Source organism: Vipera berus (genome assembly GCF_964194415.1).
Source record: "Vipera berus genome assembly, chromosome: 12".
Taxonomy (NCBI): domain Eukaryota; kingdom Metazoa; phylum Chordata; class Lepidosauria; order Squamata; family Viperidae; genus Vipera; species Vipera berus.
This window is the reverse complement of record NC_138215.1, coordinates 16,770,038-16,794,530: the sequence shown is the minus strand read 5'-3', so window position 1 is coordinate 16,794,530 and position 24,493 is coordinate 16,770,038. Positions and strand designations below refer to the sequence as shown.

The 24,493-nt window shown below is 47.3% G+C and overlaps 2 protein-coding genes across 5 annotated transcripts in view; one reads left to right on the top strand and one right to left on the bottom strand.

Annotated features, from left to right (window-relative positions):
- Positions 1 to 14,403, top strand: part of ZNF609 (zinc finger protein 609) — a 66,656-nt gene extending 52,253 nt beyond the window's left edge. For all 4 annotated transcript variants that reach the window (XM_081337693.1, XM_081337694.1, XM_081337695.1 and 1 more), the window contains exons 4-10: positions 1,427 to 1,514; positions 2,302 to 4,681; positions 5,991 to 6,357; positions 7,301 to 7,476; positions 7,916 to 8,126; positions 8,302 to 8,380; positions 8,979 to 14,403. In XM_081337693.1, coding sequence (XP_081193819.1) covers positions 1,427 to 1,514; positions 2,302 to 4,681; positions 5,991 to 6,357; positions 7,301 to 7,476; positions 7,916 to 8,126; positions 8,302 to 8,375 — 3,296 coding nt within the window. In that variant the 3' untranslated portion in view covers positions 8,376 to 8,380; positions 8,979 to 14,403. The remainder of the gene's footprint in view (positions 1 to 1,426; positions 1,515 to 2,301; positions 4,682 to 5,990; positions 6,358 to 7,300; positions 7,477 to 7,915; positions 8,127 to 8,301; positions 8,381 to 8,978) is intronic.
- The window catches only part of OAZ2 (ornithine decarboxylase antizyme 2), an 11,467-nt gene continuing 820 nt past the window's right edge, over positions 13,847 to 24,493 (bottom strand). The window contains 5 exon segments of the mRNA XM_081337697.1: positions 13,847 to 14,994; positions 16,103 to 16,188; positions 17,346 to 17,521; positions 18,479 to 18,559; positions 18,561 to 18,636. Of these exon segments, the coding sequence (XP_081193823.1) occupies positions 14,858 to 14,994; positions 16,103 to 16,188; positions 17,346 to 17,521; positions 18,479 to 18,559; positions 18,561 to 18,636 (556 nt within the window). The 3' untranslated portion in view covers positions 13,847 to 14,857.

Below are 24,493 nucleotides of genomic sequence, written 5' to 3'. Positions count from 1 at the left end.
TGGCTCTTTTATGACTCGTGGACTTCAACTCCCAGAATTCCTGAGCCAGCATGAATTAAATTCTGCTAATGCCTGATATTATAGGACACAATCGTTTTCTGACAAAAGACCCTGTTCAAAATCTTCAGGATAGAAATCCAAGTTCTGTGACTGGTATTAGTAAACAGATGTATTTATTTCATAAGAAATTGCTCAGATGAAAATTAGTTTTCAGTATATGGATCTTAACGTATATGTAAAATATGAAGTGGGACTCAGTGGAGGGCTTTGTTTTTTGGTGGGGTTTTTTTTGGTAACAGGAAATTTGTGGCTGGTGATGCTTTGTCTTTCATTACGAGACCTCACTAATTCTGATTTTTTGAACAGTAATTTAGGAAAGGCTGGCAATAGAGAGAGTAGATGAGTGCCACATATAGCTGTTGTTTGTATACTTGCACCAAAAGGACATAGGACCCTATTTATGGAAGGGAGGTCATATTATCTCTCTCCCATTAGCCTCTTCAGGCCCTTTTATGAACAGTAGCTAGTCAAATAGTAGGAAAAGGAGACATCATTGTTTCTCAGGATGGAGAGGGGTGCTGACTTGGGACAGCTCAAAATGATCTGGTAGTGTGTGAGCAATCAAGGCAGGTTTTGCTGATCCACTTCAACAGAAAGCACACACACACACACACACACACACACACACACACACACACACACACACCAAAGGCAGTTATCCTAGAATAGCAGACCATAAGAGAAATGTAAGTAGTTTACTGTAAACAGGGTTAATCATCATACTACCTTGAAGAACTGGTTTGACTCACTGTGGTTGCTAGGGACTGATGGAAGAAAAGCAGAGTCATGCATGATACCCCCTTCCCAGCCTAACTCTGATCCAAGAAAATTATAAACTAATTAAAGAACTAGACAAATTAGGACTCTTAGGACTTCTGCCATAAGATCTTGAAAATAATTATGTCAATACACCAGGATTTTTAAAAAATGGTGATTTATGGGTTTGTTTGTGGATAAGGGATCAGCTAAGCTTGTAAGCCGCCCTGAGTGTTCGGAGAAGGGCGGGATATAAATGGAATTAAAATAAAATTAAAAAAAAAATCAGTTGGGGTCTCCAATTCTGGGGTTACTCTCCAACTCAAAGTCAGTGGCTTTTCGAGCAGGGAAGATCTTCCTATATGAAAGAATTAAGTAGTTATGAAGAAGCCCAAAGCAAATATTGTCTAGGTTCTCCTGCTGACTTAGCTGCACAGAATAGATTTTAGTAGCTGCATAGAATTTTAGTCACCACCCACACTTGCTCTGACTTGTTTAGCAGGATATTTTTGTACTGTGGTTGAGAACGACGGGGGGAAAAAGTTGGGGAAATGTTGCTTGTCCCCAAAGACCCGGGCACTCACAATCCTCCTCTTCCTCCTCCTCACAGGCATGCTGGTGGTGAATGTTACCTGGAGGAATAAGACATATGTGGGTACACTACTGGATTGCACACAACATGATTGGGCGCCACCCAGGTAAAATAACCAGATGAAGAGACTCTCTTTGCTGCATGCTGATAGAATGTGCTCATTCATGAGCTGTAGGCAGGGTGGGGTGAGAGGAGAGTCTGCTAGGGACAATACTCTAATTTTAGGGAATATTGAGAAACTCAGCCTGTGCATTTTCTTCCCCTTGCAGCGTATATCCTAATCCACCACTTTTTTTTAAATCAATGTGACATAAGAACTCAAGCAGCTACAGGTTTTGAAGAAAACATACTTTGGGTAATCAAGCCTTCTCATTTTTTTTTCATAGGGAAGCTGGTAAGGCATCTTTCTACCTAGGAAACCAATCAGTATTGTGTCTCAGCTGAGACAGTTGGAACGGTTGTGTTACTTTTTGTTGAATTACTAAAAGGAACTGGGAAAGGTTAGACCAGGGGTAGGCAACCTTGTTATGACTCGTGGACTTCAACTCCCAGAATTCCTGAGCCAGCTGAGCTGGCTCAGGAATTTTGGGAGTTGAAGTCCACGAGTCATAAAAGAGCCAAGGTTGCCTGCCCCTGGGTTAGGCAACGGATTGTTCAAGGACTGTCAGATGGGGGACTGTGCTTATTCTGAAACCTCTTTTTTGTCTTTGAATGCTAGAGATAAGGTACTGAAAGCTGGAAAAGTCAGGTCTGAGCTCGCCTAGGATGCCACCACTGCCTTGGTGCTAACATTCTAGCTTTGGGAGATAGGGTGTCACAGGAAGCAGAGAGAGAGAATGGCTCAAGGGCTAAACTCAATGCTTATTCTTCACTTCTGCTCTCTTACCTCCTAGATTCTGTGACTCTCCCACCAGTGACCTGGAGATGCGGAACGGCCGAGGGAGAGGCAAGCGTGTGCGTCCCAGTAGCAACCCACCGATGGCCGAAAGCACAACAGTCTCCGATACCAAAGGCTCCAGCAATAGTAGCAAGACTCGGGCAGGGACCAACAGCAAAGGACGCCGAGGCAGCCAGAACTCTTCGGAGCACCGCCTCCCCCCCAGTGGCACTTCGGAGGAGGTCAAGGCCAGTCCTTCATCCGTGACCAAGCGAAAGAGCAAGCCTCTCTCCGATATGGAAGTGAATTCCAGTTCTGAGGACTCAAAGGGAAGCAAACGTGTTCGCACAAACTCCATGGGCTCGGCGGCGACACCTTTAGTCGTGGCGGCTGCCGCCGCTGCAGCCGCCGCCGCCACCACCACAGCCGTCAAAGTGGAGCCTGCCGTTTTGGACAGGAACTGCCCCTCTCCTATCCTCATTGACTGCCCCCACCCCAACTGCAGCAAAAAGTACAAGCACATTAATGGACTCAAGTATCACCAGGCCCATGCGCACACAGATGATGACAGCAAGGCTGAGGCTGATGGGGATAGTGAGTATGGGGAGGAATCCTCTCTCCCAGCTGACTTGAGCAACTGCAATGGCGCTTCCGGGAGCCAGAAGGGGTCTCTCTCACCAGCCCGCTCGACTACCCCTAAAGTGCGGCTGATAGAGCCACACAGTCCCTCCTCATCCAGCAAGTTCAACCTCAAAGCTACTTGCAAGAAGAAATTAGGTGCCGAAGGAGACCCTGACTCTGGTGCTCTTTCTAACGACGGTTCTGAGGATGGTCCTTTGATACCTGACGAGACGAGCAATGACGGCTTTGACTCCGTAGAGAAGAGGGCCAGTGAGAAGGAAAAAACGAAAAAACTGGTTAGCAGCAAGCCCGAGAAGATCACCTCAAAGAGCATCAAGTCTGCCCGGCCCATAGCCCCAGCCATTCCACCCCAGATCTACACTTTCCAGGCGGCCACGTTCACTGCTGCTAGCCCCGGCTCCTCCACAGGTCTCACCACAACTGTGGTCCAGGCCATGCCTAACAGCCCCCAGCTGAAGCCCATTCAGCCTAAGCCAACTATAATGGGCGAGCCTTTCACGGTTAGCCCAACACTGACCCCTGTCAAGGACAAGAAGAAGAAGGACAAGAAAAAAAAAGAGTCCAAGGAAGCGGAGAGCCCCTTGACTCCTGGGAAAGGGGGTCGGGCTGAGGAAGGCAAGAGTCCCTTCCGTGGGGAGCCCAGTGATCTGGGGGCGAAGGGAGAGAGCCTTCTCAATGGCTCCTCGGACCCCCACCAGAGCCGCCTTGCCAGCATCAAAGCCGAGGCAGATAAAATCTACAGCTTCACCGACAACGCCCCAAGCCCGTCCATCGGGGGGGCCAGCCGGCTAGATAGCACGGCACCCACGCAGTCCATGACGCCGCTTCATGTGGTCACCCAAAACGGGGCCGAAGCCAGCTCTGTGAAAACGAACAGCCCGGCCTACTCTGACATCTCCGACGCAGGGGAGGACGGGGAAGGGAAGCTGGAGAGCATGAAGGTCAAGGACCCTGACCCCATGGCCAAGGAAGGGGCCAAGAAAGCCCTCTTTCCTTCTCAGCCTCAGAACAAGGAATCGCCTTACTATCAAGGTTTTGAGGCCTACTATTCACCAGGTTATGCCCAGTCAAGTCCCAGCCCCATTAATCCCATCAACCAGACGTCCGTAGACAGCCAGGCGCTGAAGCTGAAGAAAGATGAGGAGCCACCAAGCCCGGAGGTGAAGGTGAAGAACGAGGGTTGTGAGGAGAAGAAGGCAGAGCTGGGTCCCTCGAGCCAGCAGCCGTCAGTCATACAGCAGAGGTCCAACATGTACATGCAATCTCTGTATTACAACCAGTATGCCTACGTGCCTCCCTATGGCTACAGTGAGCAAGGCTATCACGCGCACCTGCTCAGCACTAACCCAGCCTATCGGCAGCAGTACGAAGATCAGCAGAAGCAGCGCCAGAGTCTGGAGCAGCAGCAGCGCGGGCTGGACAAAAAGTTGGATCTGGGACTGAAGGAAAGAGAAGTGGTCCTCAAGGAGGAGTGGAAGCAGAAGACTTCTCTCCCACCCACTCTGACCAAAGCGCCCAGCTTAACTGACCTGGTCAAACCCGGACTCAATAAGGCCAAGGATCAAGGCAGTGATGTAGCCAAGTCGGTCATTATCCCCAAATTAGAGGACTCCACAAAACTCCAAGGCCAGACTATAGAAGGTCTGAAGGGAAAATTAAATGAAAGCCATCTCGGCAAAGAGATGGCAGACTCCAAGGCAGGTTTGGACTGTGGTCGTCAGGCTGAGGTGGACCCAGTGCTTTGGTACAGACAGGTAAATGAGGAGGAGGAGGATGCTGGGCGGTTGAACTGGGGGGGGGGCTGTTGTCAAGGTGACTGATTTCTGGGTCCAGAAAACTACATGGAGAGGAAGTGAGAAGAGCATTAATGTGGATGCTTGTTTGGTTTCCCGAGTTACGGATCTTGGAATCTCTGCCAAAATAAGCATGGCGGGAGCAACTATAGTTGGTTGGTTCAGATTTGTTGGTATTTAATTCACCCTGGATGGTATTTAGTCACTCCCCCACCCCACCCACATTAATGTTTAATTTTTGGACAGCCGAATAGATGAAAGGGGACTGTTGTTTAGGGATGCACACAGCAGAAAAGGTGTAAGAATTGTGTAGCTTTTGTTTTACTTTGATCAGCGCTTCGAAAGCGGGGCCGTCTCACTGAATGAGATGTGTTCAGCTCGCTGCTCAGTCTTAATAAAGTAGGCCAGTGGCAATAAATGAAGTGGCGTTAATCCGTAGGAATGACCAATTTACAATGTATATTTACTTCTGCTTGTTAACGTAACTAGAATTTTAAGAATTTGGGTGAATGTTATGCCATGCTTCAGAGAGGGGTTTGAATGGTAGGTGAAAACCCCCAAAGCCCAGAGGTGGCAGGGGTCCGTGTGAATACAGAATTGCTGCCACAGAGACTTATTTTTCAAAGCTGGATCCTAGCAGTTATCAATGCCTCACTAAGGGAAGGGTACTTCCCTGCCGCCTTGAAAGAGGCGGTGGTAAGGCCCCTCCTTAAGAAACCTACATTGGACCCAGCTATTTTAAATAACTTCCGTCCTGTCTCCAACCTTCGCTTTCTTGCGAAGGTCGTTGAGAGCGTGGTGGCACGGCAGCTCCCTTTGGTTCTGAAGGAAACTGAATATCTGGATCCGTACCACTCCGTACCACTCCGTACCAAGCTCCCCCATAAGCTTCGGACAGCCCAAGATCTCCGGTCCTTTCGCCGCGGCCTCGAAACACTCCTTTTCCACCTGGCTGACCTGGACTGACAGTGATTTTAATTATGTTTTTAATTTTTAACTCGTAACTTTTAATTTATTTTAATTTTAATTTTAATTTATTGTACAGAGGCCTTTAATTTTAATTTTTTATCTTAACTTCTGTATTTATTATATGTTACTGTTGTTAGCCGCCCTGAGTCCTTTGGGAGATAGGGCGGCATATAAGTCCCAATAATAAATAAAATAAATAAAATACTCCACCGGAGCTTCCCCCCAGCTTCCAATGTGGCGACTTCTAGGCTGTGGAATTGCTAGTCACTTGAACTGACTTGACCCTCCTATGTTGCTGCAGGAGGCCGAACCCCGCATGTGGACCTACGTTTACCCCGCTAAGTACCCTGACGTCAAAACGGAGGATGAGCGGTGGAAGGAAGAAAGGGAGCGAAAGTTAAAGGAGGAGAGGAGCCGTGGCAAGGAATCCGTCGTGAAGGAAGACGGGAAAGAGAGCGCCAACTCTGACTGCAAGACGCCTTCCGGCGAGGACTCCCGCTTCGTGGGGAAAGAAGCCAGATCCGGCGCCCACGTGCCCGTGTCCTCCCCCCTCAGCCAGCACCAGTCCTACATCCCCTACATGCACGGCTACTCCTACAGTCAGTCGTACGACCCCAGCCATTCCAGTTATCGTGGCATGCCGACCGTCATGATGCAGAACTACCCAGGTAGGGGGAATTGAAAGGGAAGCCTGTGGTTCCAGGTGATTCCTGTCGTGCCTCAAGAGGGAAGGCTCGAAGTCTCCAGAATAAAATGAGGGGATTGAGCTCAGATATAGTGAGATGTCTAACGTCACGTCTCTGTCAGGCTCCGAAACTCGAGAAAGACACATCATGGTTAGTCCGAGCAGATTTCTTTTATTCTTCCTCACCCATAGACACCATCTTGTCAAACTAAAGCAAACTTGCATCCCTGCAAAGCATAAACTCTGGGAATTAGGAGGGAGGGACCGTCCTCTTTCTCTCACGCAGGCGATCTGAACGGAGTTGTTTCTTGTTCCTCTGGAATGCACCCCCTCCCTGCTGGGAATCCAGACCCCCATTCCACCACGGTGGCAGAGAATAGGGAATTCCCTTTGCTTTGCTTACGGCGGCGTTCCTTAACACTTTTCCCTGCTCATTTTTAAAAATGATGGAGGACCCCAAAAGGGCTTCTGTTCGTACGGGTTGTATTAACCCGTGTGCCCCAAGCATTCCAAGTTAGGTAATTTTGTCTGAGCGGCTGATGATCTAGTCCAGGGGTAGGCCACCTCGGCTCTTTGATGACTCGCGGACTTCAACTCCCAGAATTCCTCAGCCAGCCATGGCTCAGCATGGAAACCTCTCCATTTCTCCTCAGCACGGCTGGTTCAGGAATTCTGGGAGTTGAAGTCCGCGAGTCATAAAAGAGCCAAGGTGGCCTAGCCCTGATCTAGGTTCTAAGAATATGAAACCTGAAAAAATCTGGGGGGGGATGCCCTCTCCTAAACCTCTCCTGCTGCCAGCCTTGAGTCAGTCCTTTTCCATTTCTCATCTTTTCCCCAAAGAGTGTATGATGTCAGTTGGTTCCTCTGGGAGGCTGCCTCTTCTGACAAACCCAGGGCAGAAATGCTGACTGGTGTCTCTCCCACAGGCTCTTACCTACCCTCCAGCTACTCATTCTCCCCCTACGGCAGTAAGTCCTCTGGAAGCGAGGAAAGCGAAAAATCCCGAGCCAGCCCTATTATTGGCTGTAAATCCAGCTCCGAATCCAAGGCCCTGGACATCTTGCAGCAGCACGCCAGCCACTACAAGAGCAAATCCCCAACGGTGAGTCTGTGGGTGGTGGAGCTGCTCTAAGGAGTTCTCAGCACCGGGCCTTTGGGTTGAGCCTGGCTCAGAACATAACGGCTCTTCTCTGGTGGATCCTGCCGTGATTGGAGCTAGAGCCTGTGGCTCTTCTCTCGTGGATCCTGCTGTGGTTGGAGCTAGAGCCTTCTCTCGTGGATCCTGCCGTGATTGGAGCAGAGCCTGTGGCTCTTCTCTCGTGGATCCTGCCGTGGTTGGAGCTAGAGCCTTCTCTCGTGGATCCTGCCATGATTGGAGCATATGATACTTGCCCTGCCTGGTGGCTGGAGTTTGCAGGGACTGGAGGAATCCAGCCAAGAATTGCAGGGCAACAAGACAGAATCTGCCCAGGATGGCCTGCCCTTCCTTAACAGATTCACCCTTGGGCTTGAAACTCTCTCTTTTTCTGCTTACTGTGCAGATAAGCGAGAAGGCCTCCCAGGAGCGCAGCGGCTGCGGGATGGGAGGAAGCAGCGCAGGCTGCAGTAGTGTAGGGGGAGCCAGTGGGGCCGAGAGAAGTGTGGACCGGCCCCGCTCGTCCCCTTCACAGCGTCTGATGTCTACGCATCACCATCACCACCACTTGGGCTACTCATTGCTCCCAGCCCAGTATAACCTGCCCTATGCAACAGGTGAGAACGGATGAGGTACTTCTGTAGAGGGATGTCATTCGGGGGTGGGTGGGGGTGGGGTCAGGATTCCAAATTCAGTATTTATTTTGATTGATTGATTCAGTTTACGTAGCCGCCCCTCCCACATTTGCGATTTTAATGGCCTTTGGGAATCTCTTGGTTTGTTCCTCTACAGGTCTTTCATCTACAGCCATTGTTGCCAGTCAGCAAGGTTCCGCTCCTTCCCTGTACCCCCCGCCCCGAAGGTGAAAATGGTAAGGACCCCCCCAACACACCTGCCTTAAGTGGCCGTGGGGCGGAACAAAGAGGCCGCTGCACTTTCTTGGAGGGTTTTTGTTTCCCCCCCCCACCTAGAACTTGACCAGAATTGAAGAAGGTTTGGGGATGAGAAGCAAAACGTCTTCAAGGAGCCGGGGGGGGGGAGGGGGGAAAGTCCAGTTGCCTTTTGAAAAAGCACCTTTGGGACCCCTTTCCTGTTGTTGAGTTCTGATGAAATTCAGAAGTTGGGTAATGGACGTAAGGCTAGCTAGCATTGCTTGTGGTAGGTTCCCTAACCAGGGAACTGCCCACTTCCTAGTTCAGGGGTAGGCAACCTCGGCTCTTTTGTGACTCATGGACTTCAACTCCCAGAATTCCTGAGCCAGCATAGCTGGCTCAGGAATTCTGGGAGTTGAAGTCCATGAGTCACAAAAGAGCCGAGGTTGCCTACCCCTGTCCTAGTTCGAAGCCCAGCTGCTTCTCCAGTTGGGAAGAAGGCAAGATGGCCAAGTCCAACTTCTGGGCCTCTGTGACTCTGGCGCCACCCTGTGGCTGAGACGGAGATTGCTGACCTCTCTCTACTCTTCCCAACAGGACACGACTGATAATGTAACCCCCACCCCACCCCCGGGCTGTACCAAGACATGTGACTGGCTCACATGAGGAAGCGCTGGAAACTGCGTTAGACAGACCTCAGCTGAATGGTGTTGATTGTTCTGCCTGACGGTCCTGCCACAGTGCGATGCAGACTCTGCCCCCTCCCCACCGAACACACGCCGAGCCCCGTATGAGTGAGTGACGGAGCTGGGACTTTCCGAAATATTTATTCATCTGACTTGGGGCGACTGGCCGTTTTCCAGAACTCTTCTGGGAAAGAAGCAGTGTGACATCATCACAGGACCTTTGGGAAAAGTGTCGGGGAGGAGGAGCACATGAGCTGCGAGTTCCACACGTAGCTCCTTGGTTCCCAGGCGGCAGCCGAGAAAGCCATTCCAGAGTTGGCTGAAGACAACGTCCAGATGGTGGGTTTGGGGGCTCTTTTTTAAAAAATCCTTTTCATTGGTAAGAAGTCCGTCACGTGGCACAAGCAGGTAGGTGGACTCTCGCAAAGAGCACCGGAAACACGAGGCTCTCCTGCCTCACGCTGGCCTGGGGAACTCGGGAGGAAGCAGGGAGGCCATCAGGCCTGCCACGAGCCTCAGCCAGCCGTACGTTTCTCCAGCCAGGAACGGTTACCGGACTTCTCTGTAGCACTTTGCCTTGGGGCCTGCTGCTCTTGGAAAGGCCGTCGTCCCACCAGCCGTTTTTTCTAGCCCCTCTCCCTGCTGGCGGGACTTGCGCGTTGCGAGGCAGCAGCACCTTTGCTCCCCCGGCACAAAACGGCCTCTCAGCACTGCCGATCACATGGCCTTTGGGCAGGCTGGTCCTGCTTCTCTCGGGGCCCCGCCGTGGCCCAGCAGTCAAGTCGCTCCTCTCTGCTTGAAGGGTGCCTGTCGCTCCTGTCTTCCCCGGCCCTTCCCACAGAGGAAGGAAGCCTTGCTGCCACGGCCTGGTGGTTCTGGGCAGAGCGGCTTGATTTTTTTTCAGGCCTTCCCCACACCTGGAAAACCCTCCTTTCTCGGCAAGGAATGAAGCGAGGGCTGGCTGCGCCCTGCGGTTTGGAAAATAACCAAGCTTGACCTTGCCGAGACGACGCGAGGGCACATTTAGCAACCGGCCACCTTCCTGCAAAGCCCTGCTGCGGTTGCAGCCTCTACACGGGTAAGCAGGCGAGAAGCAGTTCCCTCCTGCTAAATGCCTCCCCCCCCACACACACACACACCCAGCCCGGACTGAGAGCAGAGCAGAGACCGTCTCTGTGCATTGCCGGACCTCTGCCTGGCTCTCGTTCCCTACCCCCTTGCCAGTGTCCTTGACGACCCGTCTGACCCCCACCCCAGTTCCTGCAGAGCTGTCGGGTGGAATGGTAAGGGGCCCAGGTCCTGCCCTCCCAAGTTACTCTTCAGGAATGGGGGCCGTGGGTCTCTTTCAGCGGTGCGATTTCCCAGCTCTTGTCTTTCTGTTCCTGTCTGTATGTCGTGCGAGGCCACCCGCTGCCTCTTGGACTTTGTATATACTGTAAAAAGGAATTGTTTGAAATTTGTCAGGGTTTCTTTTTTCCCCCCCCCTTTGCCAGCTGGGGTCCTCAGCTAGCTTCATCCAAGTACCTGGGGGAGGGGGCAGCAGGCAGAAGAGACCGCTTATCCCTAGCAGTCTCCTTTGGCAGCAACCCCCACCATCTCGAAGCACACTACCAAGCGTGCTGCAGCATCCTCTCCTCCTTTCTGGCACTTGGCCTTCAAGGTCTTCTGCAGAGCGAGCTTCCAAGAGTTGCCTTAGAACTGTGACCTAAGACAGGGGTAGGCAAGCTTGGCTCTTTTATGACTCGTGGACTTCAACTCCCAGAATTCCTGAGTCAGCTGACTCAGGAATTCTGGGAGTTGAAGTCCACGAGTCATAAAAGAGCCAAGCTTGCCTACCCCTGACCTAGGAGCTCTCGCCCAAACAAGAGGATCACCTAGTCCTTGTAAGAACGTTGCAATAGCAAGAGTGCTCACCACCCGATACGGTTTTATGAATTCATTCAACTCAGGTAGCCACAAAACACAACAGCCACAAAACGCGAGCCGTGCAAACTCCTGACAAGGCGCGAGAGATGTTAGTGTCAGTGAGTAAACCTCAGGGTTACCTACTTTTGAGGGGAGCCTTTACAGAAGCACCATGTTGTAGCAAGCTCTTGGAAAAAGAAAAAAAGGGATAAGCAATCACTTGAGTTCTCTTCCGGGCCTGACTTTATGCTCCTGACCTTATACTAGGAGATGCCCTACCTCAACAGCAGGATCCTTGCCCTGTTGGGTGCATGCAAAGCTTTTGGCCTTTTGTTTGTATTGGTGTTAGTGTATTGCTGTTGTTGTTTTTTTTTTAAAAAAAAATACAGATAGTCATATTTGTGTAAAAAAAAAAAATTATTTAACTTGACATTAGTTAAATTAGCCCACCTCCCCAACTTGTGGAAGGGCTAGAAATACATTTGCAGGTTCCAAGCAGGTGGCATAGAGGTCGAGCATTTCGGCCTGAGCAGCTGGATCAGTCTATTAACTAAACAGGTTTTGTTTTTTTGCAGTCTTACTGTTTCACTAGGGGTTTTTTTTCCCTGCTTTGCAGAACTTCCTGAGTGAAGAATTAAAAACCAAAGATATAGTCTAGATCAGGGGTGTCAAACTCAATTTCATTGAGGGCCGCATCAGCATTGTGGTTGCCCTCAAGGGGCCGGGTGGGTATGGCCATGGTGGGCGTGGCCTACTGGGTGGGCGTGGCTAGAGTGCGTATGGCCTACTGGGTGGGCGTGGCCAGCTCTACATGGTTCGCATCAAGGGTGCCTATGGGGGCCTGGGCAGGAGTGGGACAGATCTGAGGGTCTTTGGCAGGAGGGTCTCTGGGCCAGGGCCAAGGCAGTGGGGGCCGCTCCCTCACTCTTTCCAGGATGGCTTCGCGGGCCACATGAAACCACTTCGTGGGCCGCATCCGGCCCCCGGGCTTTGTGTTTGACATGTCTGGTCTAGAGGAAATCGTTAAGTCAATGTAAAAAAAAAAAACAACAAAAAACAACCAGGAGTGGAAATGGTGGAGAAACGTTTCACACTACTCTCTCAAATTTTGGTATTTCACAAAGCAAATGGATTTAATGTTTTGCCCTTTCCAATATGGTACTCCACAGATACGTAGGACTGCAGATGTGGTAGGCACAAAGGGTATTGGATCAGCGCTTTGGATAACAACTCAGTCCGAGGATGTGCCTGAGAACTGAATAAGCAGACATGTTTTTTTCACCTTTAACGCCAAGACTTCAGTTGTCGTATGGCTTTTAACATAGGTTGTAAGCAAATGGCAAAAAAGCTAGACTCATGGGAGATATATATGTATCCAAACCCTCCCCAAAAGGGCTTTTGAATCAAGACACTACAGGATATTTTATTGGCCCATCTAATAACTACAAGGAAGTCATAACAAGCTGGGAATATTCATGAGTAACAATCCTATTCTGCAAACTCGGTATCATTATGGCTAAAACGTAAATTTAACAAAAGTCCAACTAAATGAGCCTTTTTTTCTACATTCAGGGTATAGTAACAAATGAGGGGAAGAAAATTTGGTAGTACTAGGGAATATTTTTATTCTCTTCCAAATATGTACCTTCCTAAATAGAACAAGCTCATTTGTAAATGTAACAACAGAGGAATGAATTTTGAATTTTTCCCTTTTCCTCAAAAATTGCATTTTGAATAGCCCTTGATCAAAGACTGAATTTTATTGGACTGATGTTTCCTGGGTTTGATAGAAATGTCTTTAAATTTGATTTTGTCCCTCTAGATCTTTCTGGTAACTCGGATGACAGGAACCACATGTTCTTGTAACACATAGAAGCAAAAAAAAAATATGGGGACATTATGAAGCTTGAATTTAAAAAGCCACATTTCTTTTATATAGGCTAGAAATCTGGAAAAACAATAGGCACAAATATCTTAAAAGATTAAGGGGCCAATGTAGTTTAGGATCTAGCTGGCCTATGCTTGTTTCCGCAAACGGCAGTCATACTATACTGTTGGGTTTAAGTATCGCTCAACCAAAGAAGACAAAGCACAGCCAGGAAGGCAAGCAGAATTCATCTCGAAAGAGTAGGCTTCATTCCAAGATGTCCTAATTTGCAAGGGCAATATATTCAAGAATTGTCTAAATTCCATTTAAGAAATATAAATAGCCTCATCAGTCTAGGTTATAAAAAGGCGTGGTGAATGTAGAAGCCAACTTTGTGTAACAGGTGGTAGTCTGTCCAACTGGCGTATAGTTGTTGGGTCAGTGAGTTGTTGGGTTTCCACATGTCACATTGGACTGGACAGTGCAGATTGAATTGCTTATCAAATAACCAGGTAACCCTAAATGATAAACCTATACAAAGGAATATCTTCCGTCTTCCATTGCCCGCCTATTCTAATATCTATTTTTCCTTCCATTATCAATAGGTTACACCAATAAATTTTCAGGTTTTGGCTAATATTAAAAGCCTATAGTTGTGAGATCCAGCATTTTACAAGCAAAAATTGAGAGAATACAGATACTTTTATCTCCATGGTATCAATCATATGTTGTTCCCTCCCTTTCCCCCCCCCCAAAGCGGCCAAAGATATACCCCCCTCCAACCAGCAAGGCTGATTGCTGCCCTAAGATGCAGTGAGGCAAATCAAGACACTCACAGCCGATAACTGAATACTAAGCAGAATTTCCTCCAAAGAGACAGCTTATCATGCACCCCTAGGTTTTCTTAGAGTTTCCCTTCTGTGATAGCCAGATGGCTCCCATTTTGCACAAGATAAATGCCTGAGAAGTGTAAAAGTGCGTTGGATAATATAAGTAAATAGACAAGAACAGTTTTAGAATTGTATATTGTGAATGAAGTTTGAAGGAACTGGCTTGTTTTAAGGAAAAGTAAGCACGATAGCAGTCATCTAATATTCCCGGGGGGGGGGGGTGGCATTCGAAGGAAGGATGAGGACATGAAATATCAATTACAAGAACTACTTTTAGGTAAAGTTTCCAAATGCATTTTGAAGGCGGCGTAGGACTGAAGTCTAATCAAGTGAGTGACAAAATCAAGTGGCCAGTGACGATTCCAGAATCCGTAAGACTTCGATGTGGGCCAGACATTCTTCCAAAGAAAGGGAACGCTTGATTTGACTTGATTCTTTCTCCAATTCCCCACCTGATTCCATAGAACACAAGACTGCCCTGATCCTTTCGAAGCAAGGCCAGCTTCACACCTTTCTTTCACTTCCCCCCACCCCCCACCCCCCACTTCTAAATGCACTAGAGTTAATACTAACCTAATAAAGCCAGAAAGAGGATAAGAGCTTGTCAGGGCCCCAGAATATTGATTAACCCAGTGGTGCAAATCATCTATTTGCAAAAAAAAAAAAAAAGCAAAGCTATCCTCATATTTCCACGCTCAAAACATCCCCCTGCTTAAGAGTCTGAGTGAACATATAAATATGCATTTAAAATGAAAGCCAAATACCCAAACTTAATAGGTAGCCCAACATGTATGTAACAAGTAACAGGCTTCTCCCTCTCTCCGTCTGTGGGCTCCACAGCCACCGTCTGGCTGGAGGGGATGTCTTCACCAGGCTTAACAGCGGGCCCCAGAGCTCCCATTTACCTTCCATTTACTATTGTGCAATTACATGTGCAGACTTTATATTATTCGCTAGGTAACACATTTCAATGGAAAAGTCAACTCAGAAGATATACAGGTCACTCTAACAATAAGAAATGCCGTTTCAGTCCAGAAGAATTTTGTTTTCCCTTTGCTCAGAAGAGGCATTTTAGCCCCCTCTCGTCCTCGAAGCATGTCCAGGCCCCACTGAAACGCTGCACTAGGTCTAATCATCATCATCATCAGAAGAGACCTGATCCAGGGGGTATACCATGAACAACACATCTGGCCGTGATGGGACACAAGGATGACCAGGCCTCACAATTTCAAAACCCAGAAAACTGAACGTCTTCAGTAACGGAGCTGCAAAGAAAATGAACAAGATCAGATTGATACGTAGGCTGCTTTTATACCTAAAGCAAATGCTCTGATTTTCTGTATACGTAGGCCAGGGGTAGGCAACCTTGGCTCTTTTATGACTGGTGGACTTCAACTCCCAGAATTCCTGATCCAGCGTGGCTCAGCTTGGAAACCTCTCCCTTTCTCCTCAGTGTGGCTGGCTCAGGAATTCTGGGAGTTGAAGTCCACGAGTCACAAAAGAGCCAAGGTGGCCTACCCCTGATGTAGGGCATAACTGAATTGTTCCGTTCTGCTGAGGTTTCTGAAACCAGCCCGTCCTAATTTTCTGTCCCATCTTGCAAGACGATTGGCTGCTGGCCCCTTGAATACAGGTAGCCCTTGAATTGTGACAGTTGAGCCCAAAATTTCAGCTGCTAAGTGAGACATCTGTTAACTGAGTTTTGCCCCCTTTTACGACCTTTCTTGACACCGTTGTTAAGCAAATCACTGCAGCTGTTAAGTTAGTCACACGATCGTTAAATGAATCTGGCTTCCCCGGTTGACTTTGCCTCTCAAGAAGGTCGCAAAAGGGGATCACGTGACCTCGGGACACTGCGACTGTCACAAATGTGAGTCAGTTGCCGAATTTTGATCACGGGACCACGGGGATGCTGCAAAGGCCGTTAAGTCTGAAAAATGGTCCTCAGTCACTTTTTTCAATGCCGCCGTAACTTCGGTCACTAAATGAGCTGTTGTAAGTCAAGGACTACCTGTACGCTATCCAATCAATCAATCCATCAAAGTTACATTACAAAGTTGAGTTTGTTCTGCTCGTGATGAAGGCTGCAAATGGCCCAAACCATGCACAGCACATCAAGACGGCTGAATACTGCTTGTTCTTGTCATTCGGCAGACATTCCAACCTGGAAATCCGACTCGATCTCAGAAACTGACAGGGAGAGAAAATTGTGCCAGCAATTTAGGTATCTACTGGTAGCAATTATACCTGAATCGTTACTCAACTGGAAGGAGAAAAGCTCACACCCACAAAGTGCCCTGAATGAGGCCAGCTTTGCTGCCAAGCAGGTTTTTGGTTTTGTTTTGCACAAAAGGAAGGGGTGAAAGCACTTACCTCTGTCTTCTCTGCTTTTTCGAAAGCAAATGAAGACATAACTTGCTTTCATTTTCTCTTCAGCAAATTCTAACAGCGCTAATAATCTGGCAGGTGGGGAGAAAACAGAAGGTTACACTCAGCTCATCCCCGTGTTGTGTTCGACACAGATACTTGGGCAAGAAAGAGTGCGCCAAGGAAAACGGGCTGCCCGGAATTTGGGGAGGGAAAGGGAAGGGGGTGGGTCAAGACACTAACCAAGCATTGTTTTCTGAGTGGTCATTTGCCCAGCAGGAGAGCACAGCTGTGTAAAACAAAGGAAATGGGGACAAAATAACACTAGCAGAGTTGGAAGGGAACTTAGAGGTCTTCTAGTCCAACCCGCTGCTCAGGCAGGAAGCATTTCAAGTGCTGAGGCCTGGATTTAAAGTTTGGAAAAATTAACCAATTTCCTTTGAACACCAGGAGACTGTTATTCCAAGAGACTTCGTATGGAAGCTGTGTGCTGGGGGAGGCTGGGTGGTGTTTTGCTACTTCAGAGCATCCAGCTCACAGGCAGCAAGTGGGCTATGAGGTCTTATATATAAATGCATAACTTTTTTTGCAGCTAGAGTTAAACAAATACTAAGCTGTAACAACCCTCTGTAATGCATGGGTTAGGGAACAAGTGTCACATTGCAGATGGTTTTCGAGTTACCTCTTTAATAATAGCCTTATAAAAATTGCCTGGCACAGAGCAAGCCGCTCTTCTTGCTTGGTCAAGGCTATCTCGCATACCGATCGAGCAAGTAGCGGATCAACGTGCTTTTAATCGGAGGTGGAAAAAGCAGCAGCGATTTTAACTTAGAAGGGATTTTGTTAACATCCATTTTAATTATATCTTCCAAGCTGCTTATTTTAGCTGGCTATAATTAATCAGTTATGCAATTGTACTTAAAGCATTTCGACAGGGGAAATGCAGCGACCAAAGAATTGTGGCAAAAGGAAAGAATTAAACTGGCTGAAGCATTTTTATAAATGGAAGACTCAGGCCAGCTTAATCCAAAGGGAAAATGTAACAGCATGAGCTTCTTTGGACTGCAAATCAGTATGCATCGGCAGGACTGATGCTTCCCCCTCCACCACCCCCACACACCCTATCTTCAAAATACTAGGAGCTTAAAGAGAGACAAATCTATGCCCAGCAACTTGTAGAAGTCAGGAGCGTACAACCTGTTCCTACCGGTAACTGTGTTCCTTGGGGTGTAATCTGTGCGTGTCTTACCCTTCTTTGCTCCCATCAGCTAATAAGCCATCAGGAATTTCCACAAAAAGACTCTGATTGGATAGCACTGCATCCCAGGAGGAGGTCTTTACTTCCGTCACTTTGTACTGGAAGTGGACAATGTGTGGTTTCCCATCGTGCACTGGAAGATCTTGGTTAACAGTGAGCTTCTCATCCTTGTTAAGAAAGGGGGAAGGGAGGAAAACATTTACAAAATTCGCACATTTTCAAAAACGGATTATTATGCTAACAGAAACGGCCTTAGAAAAACTAGCCTTGGCAGCCACAGAATTTGTGTCGATATATTACAATAGCTGCTCCATCTTAGGCTTTATGCAAGACAGGAATTGGGAACCGACTGTAAAGCATACTTTTGATTCTACCAATCCGGAATACTACCCGCTTCTAAGAATCCAGAATACTACTATCCATCTCTAAGCCTCGTACCAATGTTCCTTTCGATGGGGTAACCACGTCTTGTGGGTGTAACAGCTTATTGATGCTTCAGGATCAGTAAAGACCCTTTTCTCCTCGCTAACACGAGAGGAAACATCTCTAATGCCTATAAAGGTGTTCTACACTGCCCAGAAATTTCAACATTGGAAAGTTCTTCATTGGTCCCGTCGTTTTGGCTTCCCGGTTATAAGAGATTTAGGTGCCTACGATCCAGTATTAGCTTTGTGAGTGTTATGGAAACAGCTCCAGGGGGAAGAAACAGTTGGATGATTACTGAAGATCACCCTAGGGGGGAGAATTGGAAGGCGTACTTGTTTTCTTCTTTTCGTGAACTCAAAAATCTACCTGACCTGACGCAGAGCATCGTTTCGTTATATTTTCTCACAGGTTGGATTCTTTAAAAAAAAAAAGGGGGGGGAAGGAAGTAACAAAGCAATTAACACCCAGAGGTGCTAGAAAAAGTATCAGAAGTCACTTATTTAAAAAGGATCTCCAAGGCAACCAACCCCCAAAAGTAATGAGCTTCCAGAAGCAGCAAGCTTGAATTTACAGTGCTGTGAACTGGGGAGGCAGAAATGAAAAATACTCAAAAAGAGTGTTCTTGGGAGTTTTTATGAAGCAAAAAAAAAGCTTCTCATCTGGCAGCAAGAGCCCAGGAGAGGCGGAATTGGGCTCACCTTATATATCAAAGCCGAAAGAGAAGGATCCCTGCTACCCCCTCGCCCACCGGGGATCTTCGTCAGTGGGTGAGGGGCATCAGGAGCACCACAGAGGCCCTGGAACAATGTGCCTGCAGCACGGTAGTTGGGGGCAGTTACTCAAAGGTAAGATACTCCTGGAAGAAAAAGAGCACAAGGTGAGCACCACAAACCCCTGCAAGATCCAAACAAAACTCAAAGAGCACAACAGCCACTATCAAGATAGAGACAGTCTGAACAATCCATTTTTTCTACTGGCCAAATGACCCCAAGAGCAGGATTAAACCACAATGACAGAGCCCCGAGGCCTTTCAAAGTGGGTGCGGGTGGTTGCATGTTTCCCAGAAGCAAGCTAAGGCTGTTGTGTTCAACCTTGCAATGTATTGTTTTAATATTTAGGCAATGCGCCACCACCCACGTAGCTGCTGCCGAGCAAAGAATGTTTATGTTTTGTGTCCCACATATTGCAGTGTTTTCTCAACCTTGGCCACTTTAAGATGGGTGGACTTCCATTCTCAGGCTGGCTGGGGAATTCTGGGAGTTGAAGTCTGCCCACCTTAAAAGTGGCCAAGGTTGAGAAAGACTGCTGTACAGCATTCATCTCATGCTTTTGATTATCATGTTTTGATTATAGCCTTGTACTGGATTAAGGTGCAATCTCAATCTGGCAGGAAAGACACAATAGGCATTAACAGTGTCCTTCCCATGCCACACCCTGTCTCGATCTATTCAACTCCATATCACACCTACACAGGTGCAGCTGGCTGCAATATCCTTTGTACTGGCGTAGAGGCACACACTTTCGGCTCTGCCGAGGTTTTGAAAAAACAGACGCTGTAATTCCCATTTTTCCCAACAGGCCTAGCTATAATGCAAGATGCACAACGTTTCATATTTCATATCTGGGTTTTGTGTGCTATCGTTCCTTTTGCTCAGAGCTAGGAATGTATTGGAAGACATTCTAAGAAGACACCTGCAAACCCAAGCTACATCTTCTAAACTTTGTAAACAAAACAAGCAGAATCTGAAATGAAAGGCACATCAATTTACGGCCTCTTTCTGGTATCGTTTTGTAGTCTCTTTCTGACAGCACCCCACACCAGTTCACACACATGCTGAAGCCAGTTGCGCATAGGACTTGGCTGTTCAAAGCTACAATGGCACTGAAAAATACGACGTGTCACCGTTTTTCACTGCAGCCCCACGATGGTGTGATCCAAATTCAGATGCTTGCAAATTGGTTCATATTTATGACCGTTGCATTGTCTCAAGGTCCCCTTTTTGCGACCTTCTGACAAGCAAAGTCAATGGGGAAGCCAGATTCACTTAACAACCGGGTTTATTTATTTATTTGATTAAATTTCTATACCGCCCTATTCCCGAAGGACTCAGGGCGGTTTACAGGGCAGCATAAAATACAGTATAAAAGATAATATAAATTAAAATAAATTAATTAAGCCCAACAATTAAAACAATGTTTAAAAAGCTAAAACCCCTTCAGTCCAGGCCTGACAGATCGAAAAGCCAGGTTTTCAGGTCCCGCCGAAATGAACGCAGATCGGGGGCGGTCCGGAGTTAACCGGGTTAACCGGGTTACTAACTTATCAACCGCAGTGAATCATTTAGCAGCTGCAGCAAGAAAGGTTGTAAAATGGGGCAAAAACTCACTTAACAAATCTCAACCACAAAAATGTTGGGCTCAATGGAGTTGTATACTCTGCTGCCTAAACAGGACACCTGGCTCCTCAAGCCCGTCCTGAGGCTTGAAGCCGGCCTCTTCTTGTACAACAGACTCAGCTACCTTGAAGGGAACACAATTAAAGTAGACAGCAGTACCCAACCGAGTGCTAAATTGGAAGTCAAGCAGCTTGTTCCCAACAACAAAAAAATATTTATTTTTAATCCCAAATTCGCTCTGCCCATTTATTTATTTATTTATTTTATTTTATTTATTTGTTTTTATAAACCGCCCTTCTCCCGAGGGACTCGGGGCGGTGTACAGAGGAAGGTAGGTATACAGATTGAACAATAGTGAAAAACAATAGTAAAAACAAACTGGGACCCCAATTAGAGCTATCAGGCCAGGCCGGACTGCTGGAACAGGTAAGTTTTTAAGTCGCGCCGGAAGGAGCGGAGGTCGGGGGCCATCCGGATTTCGGTTGGCAAGCAGTTCCAGAGGGCTGGCGCACCCACTGAGAATGCCCTCCCCCTGGGGGCCACCAGCCGACATTCTTTGAGCGGTGGCACCCTGAGGAGGCCCTCTCTGTGGGAGCGCACAGGACGGTGGGGTGTTGACATTGGCAGAAGGTGCTCCCGTAGGTAGTCCGGGACACATTTAGTGACACAAGGCAGCTATAACCGAGGCTGCTAGGAAGGGAGTTTGCATACATTGACTTGGCCTCGCTCTCTTCATCACCCACATTCACTGCAATAATTGACTGAAAAACAGCTCTTCTGTCAGGCTGGTGTCTGGCGGAGACTGGTAAAGCATAATGCTAGACTATGGTTTTTTTGTCCACCCCTCCCCACCGTAGCCTCCAATACAGCTGGCAGATGTGCTTGTTTTCCCCACTCAACAATACAGCATTATTGTTGCTCAGAGGAAGCTTGAATAATCGAACAGAGCAATGAAAATTAAGATCCCCACCATCAACCCCCAGTAGGAAGCAGTTCATTCTTCCAGATCAAGGCCCTAAAGCAGGGATGTACAACATGGGCAACTTTAAAACTTGTGGATTTGAACTCCCAGAATTTCCCCCAGCCAGTCTTAAAAGTTGCCACGGTTGGACCTCCCTGATCCATAGACTAATCCCACCGTAACTCAACTGGCTAGGATAAAAACCTCTCAGCATGCATCTGATTTCGTTCTGCAACAGCAGCAAGAGTTTACCAAGTCAATTCCACTGATGATCCGTGAATGTCGCAGAATTTGTCCCAATACGGGCCGCATCCAGACTCTTGCTTTGCATAGTATTATTATTATTTTTTTAAAAAAAGAAGTAACACTGCATTTATGCATAATGAAGAGCGAGTTTCCTCATCCTGTTCCTCTCTAAATGAATTATGAATGGTAAATTCCCAACTAGCAAGGTTTCATATAGCGGTTAAGGCATCAGGCTAGAAAGTGGGAGACCAGGAGTTCTAGTTCTGCCTTGGGCACAAAGCCAGCTGGGTGACCTTTGGCCAGTTGCTCTTTCTCAGCCCTGGGAAGGAAGGAGCAAGTAAGGGCAATCCACTTCTGAAAAACCTTGCCAAGAAAATTGCATTGATTTCTCCCAGGCACTCACCAGGAATCGACACTGACTCAAAAGCACCAAAAAAACAAAACAAAAGCAAAAAAAAAACAAAAAACCAGAAGAATAACTGTTGGATGCAAATTCCGGATACTGTGGTTCCAATTAGAGGAGGTACCAAATTGAGAAAAGAGGTGTAAAAATTCTGAATTATCAACACGCTAACCAGCTTCATGCATCATACTGGCTGGCCTATATTTTCCTGTTTTGAACTGAGAACAAAGGTGCAGTCTTTTGAATGTCGAGTGTATGAATTATAAACATTTCCTGGCAGACGCATGCCCAGCGTGGGAAACAGACTGATAAATACAAAGGGTTGTATATAACTCGCTAAACAGAGTGGATGTTAAACTACAAGGCCAAACTTCCTCTACCGTCCCAAACTGTATTTGCAAGCAGAGGAAAACCCAAGATAGAGAAAACAAGGATTTTGCAGATAGGGGTAAAAGAAATCTGGTTATCAAGCAGAGGCTCCAAAGAAAAGCACATTTTACAATGAAAAACACATTTTATAGTTGCTATGCCAAACCTGATGTTTTTTTCAGCCAACATTAGTAGAAACAAAGTTGGATCTGACACTTTGAAGAGGCAGAGAGGCTTGCAAGGAAGTTTATGTGGAGTTTATAAACAGTAAGAGTTAAAAGGATCATTCCCACTCCTATCGCTGACCTGATTGGTAGGTCTCTGGGAAGATGGAATTACTTCACCGTTTACGTAACACCAAAAGTCTTAAGTAGATTAAAAAAAAATACCGCCCTGATGAGAGCTTTATGGGTAGGCAGCACCCAAATTTAACCATTAACCACAGCCTCATATTTTGACATTTCGGATAAATTTAGGACCAGACCCACGAGGGCTTTGGACTTTTATTTTTAAAGTTCACCAATTACTCATGGCCTCGATAAAATAAAGAAGTCCTTCCTTGCAGTAACTGTAAATAAACAGCCTTCCTGTTTTGCAAACCGTGAAAGCTTAACTTGCAAAACATTTATGATTAAGATAAAACTTTCACCAACACCACCAACACCCTGTTCCTAAACAGATATTAACATTTTCTTCTGAAAGGAAAGGGAGCTGCATTTCTGAAAAGCTGTTGCTGAAAGCACTTGAGCGAGTGCCGATCCTTAAATTCAACTTTGAGCTTGAAGACGCTCCTTTCATAAACCTTTAAAATAGCATTTACCACTTCAAATCCTTCAACTTCCACAGACAGAATTCTGCCTTCGTTCAGTAATAATTAGGAATGAAACTGTACTTTACGCAGACACAACTTTCCCTCCACTCCCAAAATTGTCTTCAGATAAACACTTCTAGGAAACCTACATGATGCGAGGAAAATATATGCAACACCTTCCAAAAATAATTACTGGCTGCTGTCCAATGCAAACGACTATATAATATAAAACCCCACAAAGTGCGAATTATCATGTTGGAAGAAGGCTAATAATCACCATAGCATGGTGAAACCGCTGTGCTTGCTGGAATCCAAAATACTTCGCAAAACTTCTTTCGACTGCAAATTTTGCAGGAGTGTATAGGGAATAAAACAGACCAGAGGTGTATTTGATCTCTTTCTCCACCTAGGTGACATTTCCATTTGTCCCCAATATAATGGGGACTTTCCATGAAGAGTTTGGTGTGAGTTTGGCCAACTCACTTCTGGGAACAAAAGTAACTGCGTGTACAATCTTGGGTGTAGCTATGACTGCTTTTATCAGAGGAAAAAGCAGATTGGGGAAAGAGCAATTCTCTCAGAAAACATAGCCAACTTCAAAATACAAGCTTTTATTTCCCTAGCACAAAAGACAGGCTCCTGTATACCAGCTCTTATCCAGGCCGGTATAGGATCCCAACCCTGGGGATTCTTTTTGCATAGTGACACCATATCATCTCAGCCTTCCATCCTTCCAAGGTCGGTAAAATGAGGACCCAGATGATCGGGGGCAATGTGTTGACCCTGTAAACCGCTTAGAGAGGGCTGTAAAGCACTGTGAAGCGGAATATAAGTCTAAGCCTTATTCCTATTGCTATCTATCCCATCCTGAGGAAACCTGGTTTCCGTCAAGCCCAAAACAGGGACTTCACTGCTCTTGGGAAGACCTCCAAAAGCACCTGTCAAGAAAAGACTCGAGCGCCAGTCTTTTTAACTTCCTGGAAGAAAAAAGGGGGACAAGAACCTACTCCCACATCCCAGGCTGAGTCACAATAGACACTCCCAATTGTTTCGCCATAAAAACCAAGAGCTTCCCCAATACAGAGAACAAGTTTCTGGACCTCAGCCAGGTAGTCAAAGGCCCCCTGAGTTCACCTGCCGATGTCCACTTTTCCCGATGTCCACTTTTCCCGCAACCCAACCCTGCTGTCTGGAGCTCCCCCAAAGGGGGTTTCCCCCCCCTCTTTGCCCCAGATGGGTTTCTTTGTTAAGCCAAACCAGGATTTCGCCCCCACCCACCGCCTCCCTTCCAGGAGAACACCTGAGGCTTCCCTGAAAGCCAACAGACCTGCCTGCCAACCGGTCCCGGAAGCCCTCCCTCCGCTGGCTAGAGCAGCGTTTCCCAACCTTAGGGACTTGAAGATGCGTGGACTTCAACTCCCAGAATTCCCCAGCCAGCATAGCTGGCTGGGGAATTCTGGGAGTTGAAGTCCACGCATCTTCAAGTTCCTAAGGTTGGGAAACGCTGGGCTAGAGGACCCCCGGGCG